This window comes from Neovison vison, chromosome 1 (assembly GCF_020171115.1).
Source record: "Neovison vison isolate M4711 chromosome 1, ASM_NN_V1, whole genome shotgun sequence".
Taxonomy (NCBI): Eukaryota; Metazoa; Chordata; class Mammalia; order Carnivora; family Mustelidae; genus Neogale; species Neogale vison.
In genome coordinates, this window is record NC_058091.1 from 289,111,328 (window position 1) to 289,137,947 (window position 26,620).

The 26,620-nt window shown below is 39.5% G+C and overlaps 1 protein-coding gene across 1 annotated transcript in view; it reads right to left on the minus strand.

The window, feature by feature from the left end:
• Positions 1 to 26,620, minus strand: part of SPEF2 (sperm flagellar 2) — a 176,586-nt gene that overhangs the window by 28,116 nt on the left and 121,850 nt on the right. The window contains exons 25-34 of the mRNA XM_044232833.1: positions 24,031 to 24,211; positions 17,093 to 17,240; positions 14,873 to 15,001; positions 13,675 to 13,813; positions 10,234 to 10,463; positions 2,040 to 3,205; positions 1,698 to 1,915; positions 1,370 to 1,578; positions 1,151 to 1,274; positions 881 to 1,065 (exon numbers count right to left, since the gene is read on the minus strand). Of these exons, the coding sequence (XP_044088768.1) occupies positions 881 to 1,065; positions 1,151 to 1,274; positions 1,370 to 1,578; positions 1,698 to 1,915; positions 2,040 to 3,205; positions 10,234 to 10,463; positions 13,675 to 13,813; positions 14,873 to 15,001; positions 17,093 to 17,240; positions 24,031 to 24,211 (2,729 nt within the window). The remainder of the gene's footprint in view (positions 1 to 880; positions 1,066 to 1,150; positions 1,275 to 1,369; positions 1,579 to 1,697; positions 1,916 to 2,039; positions 3,206 to 10,233; positions 10,464 to 13,674; positions 13,814 to 14,872; positions 15,002 to 17,092; positions 17,241 to 24,030; positions 24,212 to 26,620) is intronic.

Here is a 26,620-nt window from a genome sequence, read left to right on the forward strand (position 1 = left end):
CACATAAAATGTGATAACATAAACAGAGAAACTTGGAAATTTTATTCATGGGCCGCCCCTCCCCCCAATCTCTTTTTCAGTTTGGCAGTAAGTTAGTTATCTAATGTAGCTGTCATTTAGAATTACACAGGAAAGATGTTAATTGTATGCCAGGCCGAAGGGTACTCAGACCATAGTCATAGTCTGGTCACCCTTAGCAAAACTCTGCAAAAGATGACATCAAAATAACACCATTGCTTAGAAGTAAGTATCACTTCCATCCAAAAAGACGTGAAAGAATGCATGGATGTAGAAGTAGACTTGGAAAGGTATAGGAAGGATTGCCTGGGCCTCTCAGTCCGTGTGGCTGATTCTTGATTTCAGCTCAGGTCATGATCTCAGGGTTGTGGGATAGAGACCCACATTGGGTGGGCTCCACACTCAGTGGGGAGTCTGTGTCAGGATTCTCTCTCTCCTCGCTCTCCCCACTGTTTGCCCCCTCATGTGCATGCTCTCTCTCTCTCTTCTCTCTCTCTCTCTCTCTCAAATAAATGAATAAATCTTTTTTTTTTTTTTTTTAAAGAAAGGTACAGGAAATTTTTGCTTTGTCTGGAAAGATGCCAGATGCCTTCTGTGTTTGATATGAAGACTGGTTACTATTTTACTTCAAAATTTCAGATTAAAAAGAATTTGTTTTTACTTTGATCAATGACAAAGTCAACATTATCAGATTAATAATCACTTTCATAATGGCTTTCTGAGTTTGATGAACAGGCAGAATTAGGTCTTGTGTCACCAGTGGAAGATGGTGCTCTCGTATTCCATAAATGGATAGCTTTCCTTGGGTCAAAGTTATTAATGTCTGGAGAATTCAACTGGATTATCAGGAGATCCGTCATACTTTCAGCCTTGATCTTGGCATCCATTTGTGTCTTGGCGAGTTTCATCTGACTAAAGCCACGTTCTGCCTCTGCGGAACTTGCAGGGAGGGTCAGCACTAGGTCCACTAATGTCAGGATATTTGGATACTTGTGTAAGTAAACTGAATTCACATAATCCCAGGTCAACTTGCGGATGTTCTGAAATCTGGGTAGGGGGGAAGGACGAAAAATATAAAAGACTGAGACTCCCAAGTTTCATTCAAATATTTATAAATGTCAACTATGCCTACCTAGCATATATCTCTAATTTCAACATGCTCCATTCAGTGTCCATTTCATCAATTTCCACATTGGCAGCTTCCAGTACTGGTTCATAATGGGCAATCAGGATGGATACCTCTTTTTCTCCAAATTCTGCCATCGATATACAAGAGAAAAAGTCACAGATATGAAAGAAACCTATAGATGGTCAAAGAACAATAGGTTTGAAATTAGTGCATATAGAGTACCTCGATTTATCTTTGCAGGCCACAGTTTAAAGCTCCCAATCATGGTAGCTTTCACCACATCCTGGCTGGCATCTCTGAAGCAGCCTTGCAGCCTCTTGATAAGATGTGTTAAGACTGTGCTTCTTACATCAGAAATGTCTCCCTTTCCTCCCAGGCAGTTACCATGAAAGTGTGTGACTGAATCTACCCAACGTTCTTTTGGTCCTGGTCTGGGGACGGAAAAAAAAATACCCAAATAAACAATTAAGTGAAAAGGCACCTGGCAAATAATGTCCCCAGTCATACTGTCTACATTTGATAGACCCCAGATCATTCCCCAATTCCTCACCTTGTTTGATATATTCTGAGCATTTCTAGTGTTGACTCTAATGTGGCAAATATGTCAGCAATGGAAGAATTTCTGTTCTGATTGACACGGGAAAAAATGCTAAGTATATTAATGACATCCACTAAGAAATGGATGAATTTAACAATGTCTGCTTGGAGAAGGAACTGTAGGAGATCCTTGGCTTTCTGATGACTGGTGTCACTTCTGTCTTCATCTGCCTGTAACATTGATTGGGAATAAAATATTGGTTTATCTTTATTAAAATTATTTGAGATTGCTCCATAAAAATATTCCCTGTCACTTTGGAAAACTAAAATAGTATGGTATGTCAAAATTACTTACCAAATTCAGTTGCTGGACTATTGCAGGATATCCCTTGAGAAAGTTTTGGAGGGCTGCCTGTAGTTCTTGAAGCCACCTCTTGCCCCCTACTTGAGAAGGCATCACAGGTCGAAGGTGAAGGTTTTTGAAAGCGGTCATCAGAGAATTCCTGAGAAGAGGGGAACTGTGGTAGAAGTGGTAAATGCTGTGAAGAAGGTTTCTGACATCATTGTATAGGGGAATTCTCTGGAACACTGCTTCATAAGATAGTTCGAGATGATGTGCAAAGCAGTACACAGTCAGCGCACATGGCTGGATTTCTCTCAAAAGCAGGGCCACCCCATTGTTTTCTCCCTCTGAGTCAGGGGCACCATCACTTCCAAAACCAACCAATTTCTTTGCCCAGTCTTGGTTCGATAACTTAAGTTGAAGATTTCTCTCTAGAGTTTTCTCAATGGCATTTCTTATTGCCAAAGGATCCTTCTTTTCTACTGTCTGTACCCCAACAATTTGGCAATGCACTTTTCCTGCACGTGCAAACTGCACATAGACAAGTTCAGTTTCCTCAGTTGAACTGTCTGTGATTCCATCACTGAGGACAGAGAAGAATTTACTTTGTTCTAGTTTCTCTCTTAGATTTCTCCGTTCCACTTCAGCGATAAAATATGTAAAGGTTCTTGCTGATTTGTTAGTTCTGAATACCGGACCGATATCAACCCCCTTCATATCATCCAACTTGCACATCCAGATGAAGTCTTTGAGGGGACGTCCCGTCTTAGCGATAGCATGGCATGATCTGAACAAGTTCTCTACTCTCCCGAGGGTGACTTTGCTCATGGTCGTCACCATGAGCTCTGGGGTGGCACGGTTCATTGGAGAAATACTTGTTGCTTCCATTAGTGAAGCTTTGGCATGGGCCTCACTGAGATGATGTGCATTGAGAAATTCTGTCCTAAAGTTGTCAGTGCCATAGGAAAAACTCACTTGATTTCCCCTTGACTTCACTCCATGCTTACGGCACAGGCCACAGAACATAAGATTTAGTATCTCATCATATATAAGCCAAGGGTATTTTTTTAGCCAGATTTTCAAAAATTGATCATTTCTCCTTGGAAGGTAATGGTCAAGCTTCTGCAGCCTTTTCTGCTTTCTAGGGACTTGGTTCACATCATCTGGAGGATCCCTGCCTTTAAAATAACTCCATATTGTTATTTTCAGTAATCACCAACATATACCCTGTTTTGCTTAATCTCTGTGCCCCACACTTGCTCATTATTTCTAGAAAAAAATACAGTGAGTGCTTACAAATAGTACATCAGACATTCTGGTGAGTGCTTTAAGTGTCTTATACCATTAGATCCTCATAATCCATCATCCCCATTCTATAGTTAAGAAAATAATTACCTGTCATTTTATGGATAAAAAAAACCCCTAGGGCACAGAGAGGTCAGTTAATTTGCCTGATGTCATAGTGCTCATAAGTGATAGAGTTGGGGATCACTAGCAGCCAGTCTGACTCCATAGCCACCATGTTTAGCTACTTCACTACTACAGGTTTCTCATAAGGACAAAGGGGGCTATGTTCTTCTTCACTCTAGAATCTGATTCTCTGTGCATAAGAGGGACATTGCTTTTTGCTGACATTTGCTTCCTGTGGTGAGAAGAAAGAGTAACAGGACATGCACAGCAGCATGTCTACAAGATTTGCCTTAGCCATCTCTTCCTTCCCACCACAGGCCCTCCTTCTCTGGCAGGACCCGCGCCAACCTGTTCATTTACAGAAAGGGATTCAGGCTTTGAGACCCATCCTAGGTGGTTTCAAGGAGCTGTGCCTCATGCCTCATCTTTTTCTTTTCCCCAAAGATCTAATTTCTGAAACCTATTTGTCAGAGTGTGGAATATGTATATTCATCTGGAGAGAAAGACAGAAAAATTAAAATTATACAAAGAAACATCCTAAAATACAGTTTTTCTCTGAAGGCAGGCAGCCTGGGCCACATATTTATCTCCCTCCTTCAACTTTTGTGACTCTAGTGATCATTAGATGATATCGTCCTATTTTAAAGTTTAATGAAAAAGTGGAATATATGTTGGTGTGATAGTGTACTGAATAATGCCTAAGTGAGTGCTAAGCACTTCACAGATGTTTAAGAAAATCAACATTCCCAACTGATTTTCATGATCTTATATCTATTAATGTCTATACCTGGAAACCTTCAACATTAGTCAGTCAGTCTGCTGCTGCTTTTCTTACCCAATTTGCATCTAGCTTCTATTTTGCTTTTTAATAATTTTTTTCTTTGCAGTTGTTACTGTTAAAACAGAGCCCAATTTTGTATCCCCCCCCCAAATCCTAAATATCACTGTTTTTGCTTAAAGTGGGCCTTCTTGTGACTAGTTCCTCCTGCCTTCATTTTGGGCCCTATCTATTGGGTCCTCAGGCTCCCACTCAAGGCCTTTGGTACCAGACTATTGCCTGCTGGCCACATTTCAATGCTGGTAAACACAGGAATGAATATATGAAAAAGAAGTCTCTTGTTACTGAAGGGAGGGACTTTAACTTTCACTACAGATTTAGTTAGCTTTTATGTTTTTAGCTTTATGAACAGATTTTCCAGAAGGTATTATCTTGAATTCTGAGCACATACTTTCATTTGCCTAATGTAAATTCTCTGGTTTCATTAGAATGTGTTTCTTCCTGAAGAGGCAGACGAAACTCTGCCCACACACAGTTTTAACAGGTCCAAGAGGCTTCTAGATTTACTATTGCATTTCTGTGATCTGAATCTCTGTAGCGGAAGGAGTTCACCCACTGAGAGAACCACAGGACATTCAGGGGCCTTACTCCTTTTTTGCAGTAATCCCTAGAGTTTACCACCTGGAGACATATTCCTATTAATAACATCAATCTTTCTCTAGCATACCTTTTCTAAGAAATATTGCTGAATTTTTTGATTTGTGTAAAGTCAGACTAATTTATACAGGTTTCAGATTACAACATGGGGCTTACCTCCCTGCAAATATATAGTATCCCATTTCTACAATTTTCGCAGAGATACTAGCTTAGAAAGATCCACAGAATTTCCAATGATCCCCCCCAACCCCCATGTCCTTAATCCTGTCTCTCAGTTGGCGGAGGCTCTGTAGAGATACAGAGCAGCATCTCCTGAGCTCTTAGTCTCTGCCTCCTTGTAATCCACTCACCACATCATCTGGCACTAAAGGCCTTTTATAATCCTTTCCTGCGTGTCCTTTGTAAACCACTTTGAGACTTCACAATCTGACCACAAGTTCTCTGTGGTCCTCACCTCCTGCCTCCTGCCCCAGCTGTCTGTTTGCTGTTCCTTGAAGAAATATGTCATGCAACTTCAAAATCTCCATGTCTACTCTAGTTTCCCCTTTGCCTGCTTTCCCCAGCTCTTCTTCCTGGAAGGTTCCATTGAAAATTCTCTACTGGGTTAACCCCTATGCTGACCCATATAGGCAGCAGTAACTACTTCCTCCTCTGAATTCTTGTAAAAACCATGTAGCCGAATAATCTAGTTTAGCCACCACAGACAAGAGTTCTGTTTGTAACTTCTGTCTCTGAGACCAATCACTGATCCTAAGGGTTTCTGGAAGAGGTTCAGAGGTGGAGCCCCTTGTTAGTTTTTAGAACAATTTCATAGCCTTGAGCAACTAAATGCTGCCTCTCTTGAAGAAGGAGTGAGGAGGCGGAATTTGCTGGACTGTGTTCTCCCTGGATAGCCTCTCAGCAGAAGCCAAAATAGCCATGAACCAAATCTCTACAGACATTACATGGAATACTGATGCGTTTACAAAGAAAAGGAGTTCTTTTGGTTTAAGTGGGGACTGAGGAACATTGCTAAAGTGTTCTAGTTTCAACAGACTCCAAATTGCTTCCACTGGAGAAAGACTGCCTTCCTGATGTGCTTGGCTCTTGATGTTTAGAGACAAGATGTTCCTACCCAGAGTTCAATGTGCTACACAAAATGACTGCTTTTGTTTGGGATGTTATTTTCCCCTGGGGGGCCACATACCTTATGGTTTAATTCTATCAGGTGGTGTAATTTTTTTTTTTCTGGAAATGTTCCAGGGTAATGCTATAGATGCCTGTTGCGCCATGTGTACCTTCAGGATACCGAGCTAATATTTTTAGTAATAATTGGAATAGTTTGAATCACTATTATATAATGTTATATATTATATAATAATATGATATTACTATAATTATATAATTAAATTATAATGGCTTATATTACACTTACATTGATATTCTATGTGCCAGACACTTCTTAAACACTTTACATAAATTATTTTAAAGCTCATAGCAACTCTATTGATATACCCCATTGTCCAGATGAGAAAATTGAGACTGAGAGAGGCTAATTAACTTGCCCCAGAACATACTACAATCATTTGATGAAAGATGGATTTGAAAAGAGCTGTCTGGTTCTTCTTACCCATGGCTGGGTTTTCTTACTCAGCCAGCCATGGGTAAGAAGTGAATCAACATGGAAAGGCTAGCATGGGGCCAGACACATGGTGCCAGACCCCATGCCAGTACTCGCTATTAGAATTCAGAAGATGTTCATTAAATTTCCCTCTGTCCTGGGAGCACTGTCGTGGGAATGATTCCTGGGACAGTCAGTGAAAGAATGTCTTGCCGATTCACTGGCTGTCTCTAACTTAAGCTTCTCCTAAGATTCTCAAGTGTGGCTCTTTGCTGGGTAGGAAGAAAAATGCTAGCGTGATAAATGGTTTCATTGCATTTCACATGATCTTGTATGATTATCATGCATAAGGTTATTTTTCTTTTCTGGCATATGTGTGTGTGTATATATATATATATGTATATAAATATACATATATATATAATTTTATAAATAATTTTATTTATGTAGCATAATTGAAAGTTACCAAAGTGGAACTTCATGATATGACCGTTCTTTATAAATTTGCTAAAAACCTCTTCCTGCGGGCCTAGTTATATAATGACTATGAGTGAACATGTATGCTTTTTCCTAGAGAAAAACACATCTGTTCATCATATTTCACCATATTTTAGTAAGCATGAGAGTTACCTCTTAGATACCATAGGTTACACTGGCAAATATGAAGTAGTTCATGGAAATGCTTATATTTCTTAATATATAAAAATACATTCTTAAAAATAACAGCAGTTTTCAAGTTCAAGGAAGATGTTCTGTAGGATCACACATTTAGAAACAAGCCCCATTCAACCAGTTGCTCCATACTTCCGAAACTGATTACTTCAACTGAGCTTGTCTTTTCAAATTATACAGTTCTGAGGTAAATACAGTGGAAAATGCCAAAAAAGATTATTTTCCAGTTCTCAGAAGGAATATGATAAAAGACTTCATTTAAAAGATGGATGGCTGTGTATCATTTAAGGCAGTGGACAACAGGAAGAAAAAGTGAGGAAGAAAGACTAAAGTCAGAGGATGTCTTGGGAGCTAAGGGAGTCAGGGAGAAAGGGTGAGTGGTGATTATTGGACTTCCTCGGGGAGGGGCAATGTCTGCATTTGCAACCTGACTTCAAAGAAAACATCACAGAACTGTGACTCTGGGAGCAAGAAAACGGAATTATAATATTTTGCCTTCCTTTTACAACATTAGCAAGAATAAGAACAGTGAACATTCTTTTTATTGATAGACTACCTGATACTGTGCTAAGGTTTTACACGTACTTAAAAAGCAATGAATATGTGTGTGTGTGTGTGTGTGTGTGCATGTGTGCTTGTGTTCAATAGCATAACTGAGCTAATAATAAAGAATTTAAACTGATTGTTCATAGCCCATAAGTCATTTTGAACCCTCAAGACCCCCCACTCTCACAGTATTGTATAGCCTTGTAAACCTTGCAGTAGTTACAATGGTTATTCTTGAATCTGGGATAATTCTCCAGCTTGGGTGGATGGTGGTGGTTCCTCAGAGAAGGCCTCCTCATCTGTTTGCCTGAGGTTCTTAGGGTTGGGGAATAAGAAGCAAAGCAGCCTCCTGACATTTCCCAGAACATCCACACCCATGCCTCTAATCTGCATGCTGGCCAGGGGCTGTTCCTCCAACTTGAAATATTCCCTATACCCGTGCAATCCATCCCTCTTCTTCCAGTTCCTTCCTCCAAGGTAGTATCCCCTCAAACCTTCCCTGACCCCTGACCGACTTTTGCATTGTGCACTGATCCTCTTTTGCTCTGCATTCCTGAACACTTTTATAAAGTTCATATGCTCGTCCAGAAAGAAATTAAATAGCAGTTTATATTTTCTTCTTCCTTGCTTGCCTTTTCAAATTACACTCTAAGTCCCTTGGGCAAGTGGTTTTCCTATTGCATCTACTTTTTAAAAAATATATAATTATCTCCCTCCTTTCTCCCCCCCCCTTCCTTCCTCTTTCCACCATACTTTGTAAGCTGTTGCATTCATTCTACCATATTCAGATAACAGACAAATGTATCAGTTGACATGCTTTAGTCCCAAGGGTTTGTAGGGTTAATCTTCTAAGACATGTGTCTGCCAACTTACAGCTGCTATTTGTTGTTTTTAAACTTTTAGTTGAAATGGAGGCTCTGGTTTTGAGGTTGGATCCAAGAATGTATTATGGGTGTTATCATGAATACCAAGGTCCCTTTTAAAAGGGATTATGAGTGGTTGATAATTTTCAAAACCCACTTCCACCTACTCAAATGCCCCCAAATGCTTTTAGTTTTGACCTGCTAATTGGATGATTTCCTTCTCATCACCCTAGTGTAGGATTAAATCAAAGTGTATTTCATATCCAGAACCTTTATATATGTTATCTTTTTGTTTTAAACATAAAAATTAGTGTAGATATAATGAAGAGCAAAAGCAACTCTCGAGAAGGAAATATGTAATAAGAGGACCTTGTGAACCCCATACCATGGGGAAGAGAATAGAATCTGCCTGTCAGATAGAAGGGATTTCATGGGCTGGCTTTATAAAACTGCCATTTTTTGATACCTGCTGATGGCTGCATTTCCTTCCTGCCCAGATACCAACAGCCGGAGTTCGTATCCATCAACAGTTGTCATGTGTGCCTTTATGTACTAGAGGTGGAGTCCTCTCAAGCTGGTTAGAGGAGCTGACATGTGCCAGGGAAGGGGGTCCTCCAGGGGCCCATTGTTACACCTTGTTTCATCCGCTGGGCTTAGCCAGGAGATGTTCTGATTTAGAATTAAGGAATGCCCTTTTGACTAATGAGATTCAATGGGGATTTCTAGAAATACTTGACTTTTAGAAAAAACAAATGAGCATATTCAGCATGAAAGTGGAATTGTGTTAGTGCTAGATTAAAGTCAGTTGGCTATTCTCTAGGGAAAAGTAATGATTTTCCAATACATGGATGTTGGGAGATAAAATAAACCTGATTATGAGAGGTGACTTCGTTCAGTAAGAAGGGGCAAGAGCTTTGAATCCAAAGAGAACTGAATGACATATGACCATATATAAAAACTGCTCTGTGACTCAGTGTCCAGACCAATAAAATGGAGATGAGATGATAGTTCTATATGCCTGAATTACTTGTGCTATCAATTGATGGAATTCATTGAAGAATATCTGGAAGTAGAAAGAGAATGAATTTTTAAAGAAAGCAATTGCACATGTTACAGAGTCATAATGATAACATGTGAAGGAAATAAAGAATTCACGTACATAAAATATTATGTGCACATACATGTGAATACCTTCATCAGTTAAGAAAATATTTTGTTGACAAGTTTCCCTGGTTCTATTCTTAGTCGTGAAGCATTGAGGGAAAAGGGAAATTCTCTACTCCCTGGTCTTCCTCCACAGACTAGTAGGGGAGACAAAAACACAAACTCATCGTCTCGGTCCAAACCCTAGACTGGACATATGTCCAAATGCTGTCTCTCTCAACTGCCAGAGTCAGACCCAAGTTTACCAACTTTTTGGCCAGGGGCAGGGACGGGCTGAAGAGGAGAATTACCAGGAATGAGGACCACCACACTGCCAAAGGATCAGTCACGTTTCTTCCTGTTTGTTTCACTCAGATCTATGTTGTATGAAGCAGATGTATGAAAAACTGGAGCAGAGTGAGGGCTCATTTTGGTGACATGCAACACAGTGGGCTGATTTTACTTATGAGCAAGTGACTGCTACCCTGATGAGTCTTAAACTTTTTTGTGCTTTTTCATGATAATTATTTTTCCTACCTTTAGGTGCGATATCTAAGAACTGATCTCGAAGACTATCAAGCTGTTCGATGGTCAGGGTGCCATTTTCTTCCTTTTCCACAGGTGGGGGGCGCACTGGGGGAGGAGGGTCTGGAAAGACTTTCACATCGCCATTAATGAAGAAATCTTCTTGGCTTAAATAAAGTTCATTCTGAATTTTTTTAGATGTTTCAATGTGATAGCGAGCCACCTCAGTTAGTTTTTCCACACTGAAAATGGAAAAATGTGAAGGGTTATCTCCACTAAATGCTACTGGATTAACAGTGTTTGCTTACTAGACATATACGAAGAGTCTACACATTGTATAGCTAAAGTAGACAACTCAATCTGCATGTTTACAAATTCCAATTCTCTTCAAACCCACTTTGTGAAAAGACAGAGTATAATTAAATAAGTGTAGATTGGAAATAAGTATTTGCTCACTATAAAGCTCATGGTCACATATGTATTCAAAGCTGAACAAAAAGGGACTTCATCAAATATGGTTTTATTAGTAATAGAACATATTTTACTGTGTAAGTACGATTGTGTCAAGAGATATATTTCATTCTAAGTATGCACCAGAATAAAGTTATATGGCAGAAGAATCTGTAAAATACAACTGTTAGATTGACACATTTATTTGGAATCAGGAAAAGTTATTAAGTTAATCAAATTTGATAATGGATTTCTGGAAGAGTGACTTTTCTCTAACTTTGACTGGAGGAGTTTGATGTTATTTAAGACACAAAGTCAGAATGGAATCTCATAATATAAGCACATTTAAATTGCTTTCTATTTTTACAAGCAATAATTCCTAGTTAAATCATGTAGTATAAGCAATAATAGGTGCAGTGGAAAGAACCCTGGAAGCTGAGCTCTCATTCCAGAACACTCCACAGCCATAGGTCCTTGGGAACTTAAATTTAAGCTCCCTGAATTTCCTTATCTTTGCACGAAGCCAGTAATGCGTAACTCCATACCTTATAATTATTAATATGAAATCACACAGAGCATGGATTTAACCTACGCTGGGAATTATAGTTATGGCCCTAATTAAAGGGCCATTTCAAAAGCTAGAGAAGTTTTATACATGAATAAATATGATATTACTGTATTACAGGAAGGACTGTGTTTCTTGTTTGCAATAAAGTTAGGACATGATGGAAAAATCCATTTTTAATCTACTTTTATGTAACCGAGGAACACCAAAATATATTATAGACTGAAAATTTTAAAAAATAGTATTAGTTGCTTTCTTTGAAAAGACAACCCTAGAATTCAACTCCAGCATGCTATACTAGCAAGTGCTCACATAGTGCGTATTATCTAATTCGTTTATGCCTCGTGGTGTGTGTGCACTGGGGTGTGTAGGAGAAAGGCAACGGATAGCAATTAAGTTTTGCTCCCTTGAGTGAGGAAGGCCTCCCACTGCAGACCAAGACTGAGCCACAACCAGGATCTCAAAATGGGTGTGCTCCACCTAGTGGAGGTTACCAGGAATGGAAGAGATTCACAAATGCCAAGGGGGGCACCTGGGTGGCTCAGTGGGTTAAGCCGCTGCCTTCGGCTCAGGTCATGATCTCGGGGTCCTGGGATCGAGTCCCGCATCGGGCTCTCTGCTCAGCAGGGGGCCTGCTTCCCTTCCTCTCTCTCTGCCTGCCTCTCTACCTACTGTGATCTCTCTCTGTCAAATAAATAAATAAAATCTTTAAAAAAAAAAATGCCAAGGGAAGGGTGGAGAGGTGGGAGTGGGAGGTTGGGGGAACCAGGTGATGGGTATTGGAGAGGGCACGTATTGCATGGAGCACTGGGTGTGGTGCAAAAACAATGAATACTATGGACTCTGAAAAACAATCTGAGGGGTTTGAAATGGCGGGGGGGTGGGAGGTTGGGGTACCAGGTGGTGGGTATTATAGAGGGCACAGCTTGCATGGAGCACTGGGTGTGGTGAAAAATAATGAATAATGTTTTTCTGAAAATAAATAAATTGAAAAAAAATTAGTAAAACAAACAAAACAAAAACAAAAACAAAACAATGAATACTGTTACGCTGAAAATAAATTAAAAAAAAAACTTTTTTAAATGCCAAGGGAATGGAAAGCAAATGGAAAGCAAGATTTGGAGTTCTGAGGGATCTGGTAGATCTCTCTATATTTTCCCTTTATCACCAGAGAATTTGTACAAGAACCAAAGCAGAAAGCATGGCTGAACAGTCCTAGTTTTAACTTCCTGTGGTCACATTCAGGGGTCAGATACATACACAGAATAGAAATCTGAGAAATTGGAGTACACCTGATAAAAAAATAAGAAGCATTTACTCTTGAGGGTCACGTGGCTGGGAGTTGCAAATGCTATGAATTAAGAAAATACATTTTCATTTGTAAGTGGCAGGCAGAGAACAGAACTGAACATCACTGCTCTGTGACGCTAACGAGTAACAGACTTGGCTACCCAGTAGTAAAATTATTTTAAGCTTACTGCAGTAAGATTACCAGGCTGAGGGGTGTGTGTGTGTGTGTGTGTGTGTGTGTTATTATATAACACAACAGATATTAAAAAAAACTAGGATGAAGATTTTACAACAGAACTTTCATTATGAGACAAGGATTATAGAAAACAAACCATAACAACTATCTTCCAGACAATAGTTATTTCTGAGAATACTTGCCATTTGTATTCTATGTAGGTAGCAACTTCTAAATTTCCAGCCAATGTTTATTCCAAACTGTAGTGTTCCCAGAATCTAGATCTAATAGAAACCTCTGAAATAGCCTGGTTGCTGTGTTTCCTTTTATAAATGAAGCCATGGGGCCCCGAGCGATTAGGCATGATGTTCATCTGTGGACAATGAGGGAATTCCCATCTCTTGGAACATCATGTCTCCTGATTCTCACTTGAGGGCTGTTTCTGCTTTGCTGAGCTGCTTTTTAGGGGGGAATTAAGAGAATGAGACTCTCTGCCCCTCACTAGAGATGAGAAGTCTGAAAAACCTTTGGAACCGAAGAGCAAAGTGGAACTGGGTGTTAAGGGAGTCAGCCTCACTGATAAAACATTGCAGTCGTTTTGGACTTGTTCGTCTCCCATTAATCAGCCCTGACTAAAAATAAGTCTAACATTAGAAAGATATGAAACACAATCTTACTTCTGAAAAATATTTTAAAATTACCTATAATCATACCTTGTAAACTATGGTCCTCATCGAGCAGCCTAAAAAGCAAACTCAGAAATGATGTGTAAAACCGGACATTGCAACAGGACAGTTTGACCCATGACTTAGTGTTTGAGAAGAACCAATACAAATGCATATGTGATTCCCTAAAAGGTCAAAATTTCTATTTGCAAATGTAATTTACAGTTGTAAATGCCTAAAAACCTGCTAATTTTGACCTCCAGGAATTAAAAAAATACATGCTTTGGAAAAGCCATGGGGTACATTACCTGGCCATTTCATTCAAGTACCTCTCACCAAGCCACTTTTCCAAGAGTTTATATACATCGACCACCTTTGTTACTAAATCTTCAAGGAAAGCCAATGCTTTGGTCTTTATCAGTTCAAGCCGGAACTGTGTGGCTATCTCTATTTAAAAAGAAAATGAAAGATTATATATACATGCATTTTCTCATCAGCTGAATTCAATTTTAAACCGATCATGCTTCAGTTTGTGAAGATGTAGGTGCACATTTAATATATGAGTATAGGTAATAACTAATCTGTCACTGAGAAAAAAATGGGTAATGCATGGTAGGGTCATTTGACTATTTAAGCCAAAACTATTACAAACTGAGCTTTACATTTATTACACTTTTTAGCATTATGTTCTTTGATAAATTGGAGTGGGAAAGAACAAATAGATAATCTCTCAATTTCAAAAGGGGGAAGATACAAAATCTCTTAATATTTCCCTACTTAAAGAATGTCAGGATGGCAACACCATTGTATTTTCTTAGCACTGGCCAAACTAGGGTAAATTCTCTGTATTCCAGGGCCTGTTGCTGCCCATGGCACACACTAAGGTTTGTGGATTTTAGTTCTGAAATAGATTTCCCATGTTTCTTCGCTGCTTCCTTCCCTGCCACTGGCTTCATTTGCTCATTTTCCTGATTTTTTTCAAAGTCCATTTTCGTTGCATTCTAAGACAAGTGGAAGGGCCAGGAGGATATATCTTATAAAATCACTGCTACCTATAGAAAAGGAAGTTCTTGAACATTATGGATCCAGAACTGGCTCTTTTAGGGCCTCTGTTACCAAGAACTCACTTTCAGGGCCTGTTAGCCTTCCGTTGGGATTTATTTTCCTAAGGAGAGGCCTCAATTATTCTTCACATAGAAAACTACCCCTGTAAAACCACACAGACTCTGACATATTCTTTTTGTGTCTATTCTCTGAGATTGTTAATTATTGCTGGTGTTCTCCTAGCCCCCTCCCAAATTTTCTCTTTCTGAGATCTCAGCACACAGTTACAGGACGGCTGAATCTAGCCCTCATGTGGTCCTATGAAAACAACCAACGAAATGCTGTACTTTTCAATCCCTTTGTTCTGTGTTCTCCCGACACAACTTGAGCCATTCAAAAGCTATTTTCCTACTGGTGTGTTTTCCACTGAAAAGAATCATCTCAGTTCTTTCCAAATGCTACCTTCAAATTGCAGGGCAGCGAGGTGTTCTTCCTTGATTTTGAGCATCAGTTCTTTTCTCTTTTCCATTTGGGCAATCTCCTCTGCTGTCACCGTCACAGGTGTGACTTCTGCCATCGGTGGTGATTTGCCTGAAAGCACAGTGGAACTTGGGGAGGATGAAGCCAGCATGCAAGAGGACGCAGAGCTCCTTGGACAAAATGTTGACCAAGAGACATGTGTGGGTCTACCGCAAACCTCTTGGGTTTTGGAAAAGACCAATCCTAGTCCTGACTGTGAGTGGGAAGTATGGATCTTTCCTTGAGAATTCTCCAGGTGTTATCTAGGCTAGACACATGTGAAAATGCCCCTCTTGTGTAGCATCATGGGAAAAAGAGGTGTGCAGGGAGGGCAGACACAGTTACAGACTCCAAGGAAGGTGCAGTGCAGAGTTTGGCGATGGAAGTCAGCAAACAGCAACACAGCACGGAGGCCATTAGCCAGCTGCGGAAGTACTATTCCATCAGAGGTACTAGTGTTAGCCAAGTGCGTCCCAGATCCTCATCAAGAAAAGACCAGCTGACAACATCCACACGATGGCTGAAATGTGGCTCACAGTCAAGAATCTGTAATCTACTTAACAATCTTTTCAGCAGTACTTAACTGGAAGTACTTCCATGATTATATAAGAGAATTAGAAAATAAGAATTTGTCGGCATTTATCTGACAATTTATCCTTGAGAAATGGCAGTGTGATTCTAGCTGCAGGCTCCCTTTACATAGTTTTACTTAGTGCAATAAATATGTCTTGAAGGTCTGACCACAAGGGGTTCGAGTCATGTGAAGAAGACATAACTGTAAATAAAGAAACTGTAATAAAATGTTGTTGCAGGGCGCCTGGGTGCCTCAGTGGGTTTGGCCTCTGCCTTCAGCTCAGGTCATAATCTCAGGGTCCTGGGATCGAGCCCCACTTTGGGTTCTCTGCTCAGCGAGGAACCTGCTTCCTCCTCAATCTCTGCCTGCCTCTCTGCCTGCTTGTGATCTTTCTCTGTCTCTCTGTCAAATAAAGAAATAAAATCTTTTAAAAAATATGTAGTTGCAACAGTAGATGTATAAATTACAGGTGAAAGGGAGCTTAATCTCATTCAATTTCTGTTTTATCATCTGTAAAATTAAGGGACTAGACTCAACCATTTATCCATTAAAAGTACATTGAAGTATGTCCTCCAAATGCTGCTTGTGTCTTTCAATTTTACCATCTGAGATGGACTAAGTGGTGTGTTTTTCCTTGTGGTGCTCTTCTTCTCTTGGTTTCAAGTGCCACCCCTCACCCCCCCGCATGCCCACATCCTCAACTCCTCCTCTTACTCCTCCTCAGGGCTGTTTAAATGTACTCCCGCTGGGAAGTGTTTCCCCACTCCTCAGAAGGACTGAGGTGACCTTGCGCTCAAGGTCGCCTGCACCTCTCCCACTAAAGAACAATGATGGAGCAAATGTCTGTCTCTGGGGCTAGACTGAGTTCCCATCAGGGTAGGGGACTGTGTTTTTGTTTTTGTTCTTAATGTTCACCATCATGTCCTTAGCCCCCATCATGGCATGCTTCTCTTCTAGCGGGTGCCTAACAAGTGTCTCGTGAGCAACTGCCTAATGAAGTGACTTCTGCCCCCGTGCTTCTGTCTCTTCCTCTCTTGCCTCAACTCACCTTAAATATGTACAAGTGAAGACATTCAGAGGGGGCATAATGTTTGTGCCAGAGTTAATCCCAAGGCTGACAGGAGGTCTGTCTCAGCCTGAGTTTTCTCTTACCTTTGCTTTCTCCTCAGGCCTCTGAGGCAGAGAATAGGCAGGAGGCCTCCAGAAGAGAGGAACTTGCTTGAATTAAACCAGAAACCTGAATTCAGCCTGAAACTTACGTACATATAATCGCTTTTCACCCAACCTCTTCTCAGTTACTATAGCCCCTTTGTGTACACTTTTCAGATTACACAGTGCCATCTGGAGTTCTTCTAGCATGTTCCAAACTGTCCTTAAGGGTTATTTTACCTTGGATACGCTCGGCTATTTGGATAAACAAGCTACGTGAGATTGGTTGGAACCCAGTACTATAGCCAGCTCACACCTCCGGAGCCTGGGTCTCAGAACCAAACCAAACCAACAGTAGCTTAACGTGCCTGCTTAGTCGTTTGTGTTCTACCCAGGACAGTTAAAGCATCTGCACTTTTGGATGCCAAAGCCTTGACTACCTTTTGCTTTTTTGTCTGTCTTTTTCTTCTTGGGTGGTTCCTTTTTGACTTTTTTATTTGTACCCATCTGAGGAGATTTTTCTTTTGTGTCTGCTGGCAGGTTTTCCTTTTCTTCTTCCATGAGCCTCTGATGAATTTCAGCAGCCACCTGGTTGGATACAAGCAAGATTTCGATGAATGCAACACTTAAATATGAGAGCCATGTGGATTTAGTCACCGCCCAGTTGAGCTAAAGCCTCATTCTCTTGTAAACAACCATGCCATGTACTCAGTCTTTACTGAAGACACACTTCAGTATTTTACTGACATGGAAACCTGGCCCGGGCTCCAAGAAGTGGCTTCCCTCATGGGTGTGTGTATTGCTCACTTTCTCCAGCCCTGCCTGCAGTTCAACCTTATGTTTCCTCATTGACACCTCCACACTCTGGCAGCTCCACAACGATGCTTTTGAAAAGCTTTCTTTTAAATCTCAGACTCTATGGATTTAACACTCACCATTCTTCCAGGGCATTCCCCCATACCAGTGTTTCTCACGTCATCATCATCATCATCATCATCATCATTAAACACTGCCCCACAGAGCTTTAAAGACAGCTTTTCCTAATAAAGCCCCTCCATGAAATTTTAATGCCGCAGAATTGCATCTGTCCACATATTTTACCGTAACTGTGCTTTATACATAAAATCGGTAAGATTTTCTCCTGCTCCCCAACCAAGTTTTGGGATTGCATGCCCTGTATTATTTGGGCTCACCGACACTTGCGTTCTGGGCTTCCATTCTCCTCTAACACTGACATCCTCCCAGAAGGCGCAGGGCTCATGAGGATGACCTGTCAGCTTCCTCTACTCAGGGCACTTGCAGTTTCCTGCCATCTCCTGCCATCTCACTCACTCGCGTGAGTGGAGTGCCCTGGTGTGAGAGATGAGTTTCGGGGCCTCCTCATCATAGCTGAAGGAGGAGGGTGCCATGTGGTTGCGACCCTTCCATCCCTCCTCCAGAGCTCTGTGCTTCAGGAAGCAGAAAAAAATTGTCTTGAGTGCAACTGGGGCTGTGCATTTCAAAGGCAAGACCTTTTGAAATAAGGCCAGCTGCCCCTGGAGAGGTGAAAAGCAGTTTGAGGGTGTAGCCCCCAGAAATGAGAACTTAGAAAAGATTCCCAAAAGGGAGAAAGAAAACCTGCCAAACCCAGAGGAGGGAAGAGAAACATATGTTTGAAAACTTTAAATCTCAATAAAGCAACTGATAAAGAAATGGGGGGGGGTCATTTACTAAAGTGCCTACTGTGTCCAAGCCTGGTATTATTTCTGGGGAATGGGTGAGGGGCTCAGAGGAGAAAAAGGAAGTTGAATGGAGGTGAGTAGAAAGATGAATAAGTTATAAGCTCTCCTCTCCCCTGGCGAGATACACCAGCCAATTCCCGCTTGCCCCTAGTTCCTGCACACTTCAGATCCCTGGGCTCACCATGTAGCTGTCCCCAACTGTTCTATGAATGTTAAATGTTTTTCCACCCTCCAAATGGGCTTCAAGCAGCTTTTAGCACCTGCTATGCTCATAGGGGTTGCCCAGGAAATGATTATTAATGGATGGAATTTCTTTTTAAATGATCTTATTCCACAGAACTTACCCACAGCTTCTTTAAGATCAGTGGAACTTTGGAGAAATACAGAAAGATTTCAGAGAACAAGCCAGTTTTGTGTGAGTGTACGTATGTGGTTTTAATCAGATGCCCTTAAGCCATAAAAATGGATTTCATAATATCTGCTGTGCTTTAAAATTCTTGGTAAAGCTGAAAGCAGACTTGTTAATCTCTCCCCAAATTGCAAGCAATTCAGTTTTGAATCTGTTTTTGCAAAGCACAGTAAGTTAGCAATTCCCTTTAAAATTGGATTTTTCTCCTTTATAAACAACTTTGTGGTGGTGGTAGTGATGATGATAATTATCATCATCTGCATTTTTTTGGTCCACTTCCCTCAAAGACCTCTGAACCTCTTTCAAAATTTAGCATAATTCACAATACATTCAGCAATCTACCTGTAAGTCTAAAGAGACTCTAGAAATAATGTCTTGACATTGTGGGCGTTAACTATGACTTGTTTCTTTGAAATCATTGCATACCTGTTAATTAGAAGAAAGTTTTTCTAAAAATTAACATTGCACATTAAACGAGTTGGTGGGACTGCTGTGTAGGAAAAGGCCCGCGTTAAAACTCTCTGCTTTCAGTTGCTCTCATCCCTACTGGCACTGTCTATCCCTACAGTCATTTGCCCAGGCATGTCTGTCTCACTGGAAACTTAAAATTCCCTTTAAGGTCATGTGATATCAAGGTCATAAACGTCTGTTAGAGACATAAAAGCAGGATTCAAATATAATTATTAGGAATACTAATTAGATTAGTACTAACTAAACTTTTCTTCCTTATTTTTATGTGGTTTTTATTTATTTTATTTTTTTAAAGATTTTATTTATTTATTTGAGGGAGAGGGAGAGAGAACAAGCAGTGGGGAGAGGGAGATACAGGCTCCCTGCTTAGCAGGGAGCCTGATGTGGGGCTTGATCCCAGGACCCTGAGATCATGATCTGAGCCCAAGGCAGATGCTTAACAGACTGAGCCACCCAGGCAATCCTCTATGTGGTTTTTAATGTCCACAAGGAAAATAGTACAATTGTTAATAAATTTTTAACATCATGATCTATTATATTTACAATTTCCAAGACACATCGGCATACATTATTTCATTGGCTCTTCCAACCATTCACGGGAGGAAAGGTATGTGGAATGTCTCCCATGTTACAGATAAGGAATTGAAGACTGGAAGAGGTTATTTCCACAAAATCATACAACTAAACCCAGAGTGGTAGCCAGTGCCCTTTTTGCGGTGTGCTGCTCTTTCCAATAATGTAATATTCTACAATGTCATCTCCCCTAGGAAATTCTAATCGGATTTGTAAGAATTGTAAATTAATTTATGTAGCTCCATAAGAATAATAATTCCTTTTTTTCCCCTTCAAACTTCTAGCTCTGGTTTCCCATTCTCTGGTGCTTGGTAGTTGTAATCAAATTCATCACCATTGTCATTGGCATCATCATCAGTAGTAACCTCAGCATCTTCGGTACAGCAGCAGTCCCATGTCAGACTGTGCTGAGGGCTTAGTATCATATTAGATGTGGGCATGTTGCCAGGTGTAGGGTGTATAAAAAGTCTTAGAATCCAGTGTTCAGTGTTCAGGAAAATAGTGAGATAAACATTACAATCACCTAGAATCTTCCTAGATAGGAAGAGCTGGATGCTTGGGAAGATAATACTGTTAACAGGGATTGGAAGAGCACATGATCAGAGAAGACAAGAGGTTCAAACAGCAACCAACAACTCAGGAATCAAAGCAGGAACTAGCTCTGAAGACTTTCAGAAAGCACATAGTTTAATCAAATAGAAGGAAGGAAGAACATATTTTAGGAGAGAAAGATGACATTGGCCAAGGCATGAAAATTGTTAATGCTGATGAAATATGTAGGAACCAGTGTTTAGTTACTTTATGAGAAGGCTTCATGAGTTGGTACCATCATGATGGGGAGCTCTGAGCCTCTGGGTCAAGGGTTTAGGATTCCATGGTGGCTACTGGAAGTCATCACACTACCTCATTTTCCTCTCTGGTTAAGAACAGAAGATGATTTCTGTGTTCTTATAAGCATCACATACTTTTTTTTTAAAAACAAAATAAATCAATCTCTTTCCTTTAACTGGATCATTTTGCCTTATAAAGTAGCTATCAATACATTTGGGGTCTACATCTATTGTCTTACTAGGTGCTTTCTATTTGTATTTTTTGTCCTAAATCTTTTTCTGTCCTCCTTTCTCTTCTTATTTTGGACTTAATATTTTAAATTTATTCATTTTTCTTTATATTAGTTTGGAAGTAATAGTTTTTTATATAGTAGTTTATAGGAAGTAATAGTTTTTTTTATAGTAGTTTGGAAGTCATAGTTTTTTATAGAAAGTAATAGTTTTTTTTATAGTAGTTTGGAAGTCATACACACTAATTCACTTAATGGTTACTTTAGAGATAACACCATGAATTACTGACTAAATAATATTTAGAATTAGATAAGTTAACAATTTATGGTATAACCTATGGTAACCAGTAAAAGAACATAATATAATGCACTACTTCTAAAAGTAAGTAGGAGTGAAAAAGCAAACAGGAAAAGATACAGAAAGGATAAAAATAAAACAGTGAACAAAGATATAATGTATAAACAATATTTAAAACCATAATTTCTAAAAAAAAAAAAAAAAAGCCCATTACAGATAAGGAAGATTACCTCCCAGTAAGAAAAGTTTTAGTTCACCAGGCCCAGATGGCCTCTTGGATAAGGTTACTGAACACTTCAAGACAGAATAATTCCAACTTCCTCAAACTCTTCTAAAGAATAAAAAGAAAAGAAAATATCCTGACTTGATTTATGAGGCTAGTATTACATGAATGCTAAAAGTTGACAAGGACAGTATGAGAACGACAAATTATAAGATTTTCTCATTCATGAACAGATTCAAAAACTCTAAGTAAATTATTAGGAAAACAAATCCAGCAATATGTAACAAGTATGATGCTTCATTATAATGTTGGGCTTATTCTAGGGATGTGATGTAAGTTTAATATTAGAAAATTGGCCAATACGATATTTCACTATTGATAGAAAACAGAAAGAAAATCATTTGGCAATCTCAATAGATGCATGACAATTATTTGTTAATATATTTATGAAAAACCCTTACAGTAAGCTAGAAATGTAAGGAAACTTCCATAATCTGATAAATGCATCGAAAAAAATCTACAGCCAACACTTTTGTAAATTTTGACAAGCTGACTTGAAAATTTATATGGAGAGGCAAAGAGCCAAGAAAAGCCAAAATGCATTGGACAGATGACAAGGTAGAAAGATTTGCTCATCTGGATAACAAATGATATGATATTATGTGGTTTTGGTACAAGGATGGAAAAGTAGAGCAATGCAACAGAACTAATTTATGATATGTGGTCACTTAATTTATGACAAAGATAATACTGCAGTGAATGGGAAAAATCTGGTATTACTTATGCAAACTGAAGTATTATGTATAGTATCATCTACTGACATTGAAGACAGCAACCACTCTTAGCCATATATCCAAAGGCTGTGTGTGCATACGTGCATCAGTGGACAAGTACAAGAATGTTCGTAGCAAGGATATCCATAATGGCACAAACTGGAAGCCCAAATGTGTATTAGTAGCAGACTAGTTCAATAAACTGTGATAAATTTATATAAAGAAACAATGTATAACAACAAAAAGGAACGGACTACAGCTCCACTCAACAACATTGAATTAATCTCAAACATAATGTTGAGGAAAAGAAAATGCAGAGACAAAAAAGTATGAGTCTATATATTTGAAATTCAAAAGCAAGCAAAGCGAAAGTATACTGTTCAGAGGTATAATAGACTCAAAACTTATGAATATCAAGGGAACAGTTAGTCAAAAGGCAAGTGGAGTGTCCACTTTGTAGGAATCCAGGGGATTAGGATGAGGAAGGGGCAAGGACTGGGTCGGTGTGGACCTTTCCTATTTCTCCCATGTGCTGGTTCCACTAGTAACTTTAGGTGTGTTCAGCAAGCCCTGCAGTTCTACTTCATGCACTTTTCTTAGTTGTGTCAAAATCCCACTAAACTTTTTTATAGAAGAAGCAAGACAATGAAAGGCAACTATAATCACTTTTGAGAGGGAGAAATGAAAGAAGGAAGAAAAAAGGGAACAGAAGAACAGAAAGGGAGGAAACACTAAGGCTGTTGTGGGATGAACTAGAGAAAAGAACCATGGAGGTAGAGTGGCCAGAAAGGGACTTGGAAAAAACGCAGTCAGAAGTGTCATCTCCTCCCTCTGAGACCCTGAGGCAAGCTCCTCTTCCACCTCTTCCATCTCTTCCACAAAGTTTTTTGGAAGGTTGACACTGCTTCCTGTTTGGATGGGATATTTTGGGGAAACTCAAAGAGCACCTGGCACAGAATGAAAAGAGAACCACCTTGAGCACTTAGGACTGGAGAGTGAGGGAACAGTGGTCCTCCAAGCTAAACCTTGTGTGCACCTTCTGTACAGGGGGAAGCTTCTCCTTACATTACAGTTATCTGTATGCTCTTCCCTTCTCTTTTGATTTGGTATGGGCCTCTTAAACACAGGGACTATTGTTGTCCCTTGGCTTCCCAGTGAAGCTGAAAGGGACATGAACTTTGAATTCATATAGGCCTAGGTCAGATCTCCTTGTTGATACATGACCTACTAAGTGACCTTGGCAAAATTTTTTACCTTTCTGGATCCTCGTTTTCCTTGGTAGTGAGGATAACACTTACCTCATAGGTAGCTTACGCAAACTAGAGATCTACAGGCCAGATGTGTGTTTTTCTTAGCTCTGCAAAGTTTTATAAATTTGATTTCATTTCTAACATGCTAAAATCAGTAGGTTTCACATACAAATTTGAATTTCTGGCTTTTCCTGGAAAATTATAAAATATGGCCATACTGGACCTCATTCTTAAATGGTATTTGGTCTGGGAGATGTAGCACATACCTCTTTAGGAGTGTGATTTCCACTAGGCCACAGCCCCATCCTTCCCTATTGCATTATACTTGACCCATGTCATTGACTTTTCCCAAAGGACCCTTTTGGTCTCTGCACTTGGAACTTTGGCCCAGCACAAAAAATAATCTAATGATTTTCTCCATTCTTGAGCTCGTATATTTGCTGACTGAATTGTTTTATTTCTTATTTCTTTCAGTAAACAAAACCAGACAAAAAAGTTCCTGAAGGTATAGCTTTATACAACATTGTGTAAAGTTTCTATTCATAGCATATACCAAAGTTAGTGCTTAGTGAAAATGTAATAATAATGAGCACTGCTTACCATGTGAGATATTGCTAAAGAAGCCTGCTGCCAGGTGTCCATTAACAACTTCTCATCTGCCTCAAAGTTTGCCTCAACATTTTCCAGTGAGTAATCGATCTTGCCCTTCAGTATTGCCTTTGTTTTTGGTTTGGACATAGTTGAATCCGGGGATATGGATATTCGAGAAATTAGAGGAATTCTTTGAAAAAATAAAAACCACTAAATAAAAAGGAAATATAAATATTTCATTTACCAGAATTTTATTTTTTGACATGTTACTTTGGGAATTTTGTTACCTTGCATTAACCTATACTTTCATAGTTGTCCTGGAAGAACTCTTCAAGTGAAGAAAAGACTATAAAAGACTGTATTCAGGGGGTACCTGGGTGGCCCAGTCAGTTAAATGATTGATTTTTTATTTTGACTCAGATCATGATCTTAGGGTTGTGAGATTGAGGCCCATGTAGGGCTTCATGTTGGGAGTGGGCCCTGCTTTGATTAAGATTCTCTATCTCTCTCTCTCCCCTCCCCCAACACCCTCTTTTTAAAAGAAAAAAAAAAAAGACTGTATTCAAATGTTTTTTTTTAAGATTTTATGTATTCATTTGACAGACAGAGATCACAAGCAGACAGAGAGAGAGAGAGAGAGAGAAGGAGGCTCCCTGCTGAGCAGAGAGCCTGATGTGAGGCTCCATCCCAGGACCTTGAGACCATGACCTGAGCTGAAGGCAGAGGCTTAACCCACTGAGCCACCCAGGCGCCCCTCTATTCAAATTTTTATAGTCTTATTAACAAGAGTAAACTAGAAGAAAATAGTAACAAAACATAATTTTTAGGTTTAATTCTCATTGATAATGGGGAGGGAAATGAAACAACAGGAATCTTGAAAATATGCAATTTTGAAATGTGTCCAGGGCATCAACTTCTGACAAGGAACAAATCAATCATGCAAAAAGCAAATCAAAAAACTGGGCACCACTCCTTTAAGATGACTAGCATTATTTGGCTTCCTGAAGTGGAGAGTGAAAAAGCAGGATATGACAGATGTGAGGATTGCAAGGGGGAAGGATTCGTGGAGGTCACAAGGTTTTGGTGGTGGGTGGGGGAAAAAAATCCAACAGTCCTCCCCACTTAAGAGTAATGATGATGAAGCTTTCCCTTTGCTTTTTAAAGTGCTGTGGGAACTCAGAGATGAGCTCTCCCTCTCCCTTCTTTCAGCCATATTGCTGCCCCTATGTAGAAATTTTAGAGCTTCCCCTAGAACATTCTATCCCTGAAGGACTCCCAATCTCAAATGCTAAGAGAGCAGGAAGAGATCCACAAGGCAGAATGCTTATTATGATCCTTAGTGATCCAAAGTGTAAATTATCCCCCCACTAGGCATGGGCTGGGCACCAAGCATGACTTCTCTGAAGTCAGGAGCCATGATAGTGATCAAGTATTTGGTCTGGCAGACTCAAGCTGCTGGGGAACAGAGTGGTGATCCAGAAAGCTGATTGTGAATTCCAGAAAACAAGTAGCTTGGTCTTGTTTTGAACACTAGATGTGGTTTCTTGAACTTGGCTCTTTGATTCTTATAGTACTTGGCATTCTGACAATGTACTGTGCCTACAGAGGTCATGTGCTGAGGTTCTTCTATGCAGTACATATCTACCCACAAGGAATATTTACATTTTAATAATCAAGTAATGTCAAATGTCAGTCACTGAGACACTGAGGTTCATGTGTCTAATAAGGTAAAAGTTGTATGATCATCTCTAAATGTTTAATACAGTATGACATGCATTTCCCAACACTTTACTTTGGAGGCATATCATTTAGAAATAAAATTTGGGGTTAGAATTCATTTACTGGAAAAAAAAAATCTGGTCTAGCTAGCTCTGCCACAATCAATATACATGAATTGGGGCATGACACTTGACTTCCTGAAGCTCCTTTCCTCAAATAATATAAATATACAATTGCTACTATTACTATCATTGCTTATTTTTAGTCACTAGCAATTATTAATCAATTATTTGTTACTATTATGCTGCTGCTGTTGCTGTTTTTATAGAAATAAAGTAGACAGCTATGTGGAAATGCTTAATAGTGTGCTTGTTTCCTTTACACATTTTAAAGAGACTATGGTTGATTAGTTGATTGGTTGATACACTGATTAAGAGTTTCAGTAGATACTCATAGTAGTGATTTGAGGTTGACATTGGTACACAGTTGTTTTGCAGAAAATAAGAACTGGCTGTTCTTTTTCCTGTTTCATTCTGTTAACCAACTTTAATAGCTTCCCCAATATGCCTGACTTGCTATTTTGTGCTAAGAACAGAATGCACTGCTACTGTAGACATTGGAACTTGGCCTCTTTTAATGGCTCTGATGGTTCATATTGCCTTTGGAATTTTTTATTGTTTTCAATTTTGAAGTCCTTTTCCAGTAGCTTGCTAAGTTAAACATTTCTCTTGTATTTGTATTAAGAAGACGGTACTTTCCTTCTTGTGTTTTCTTGCTTACATATGGGCATTATGGGGACATGGTGAGACTACATGGAGGAAATCTAGAGTGAGAAAAAGTGGGTCTCAGATCTCATGTATAATCTTATTGTGTTCAGGTC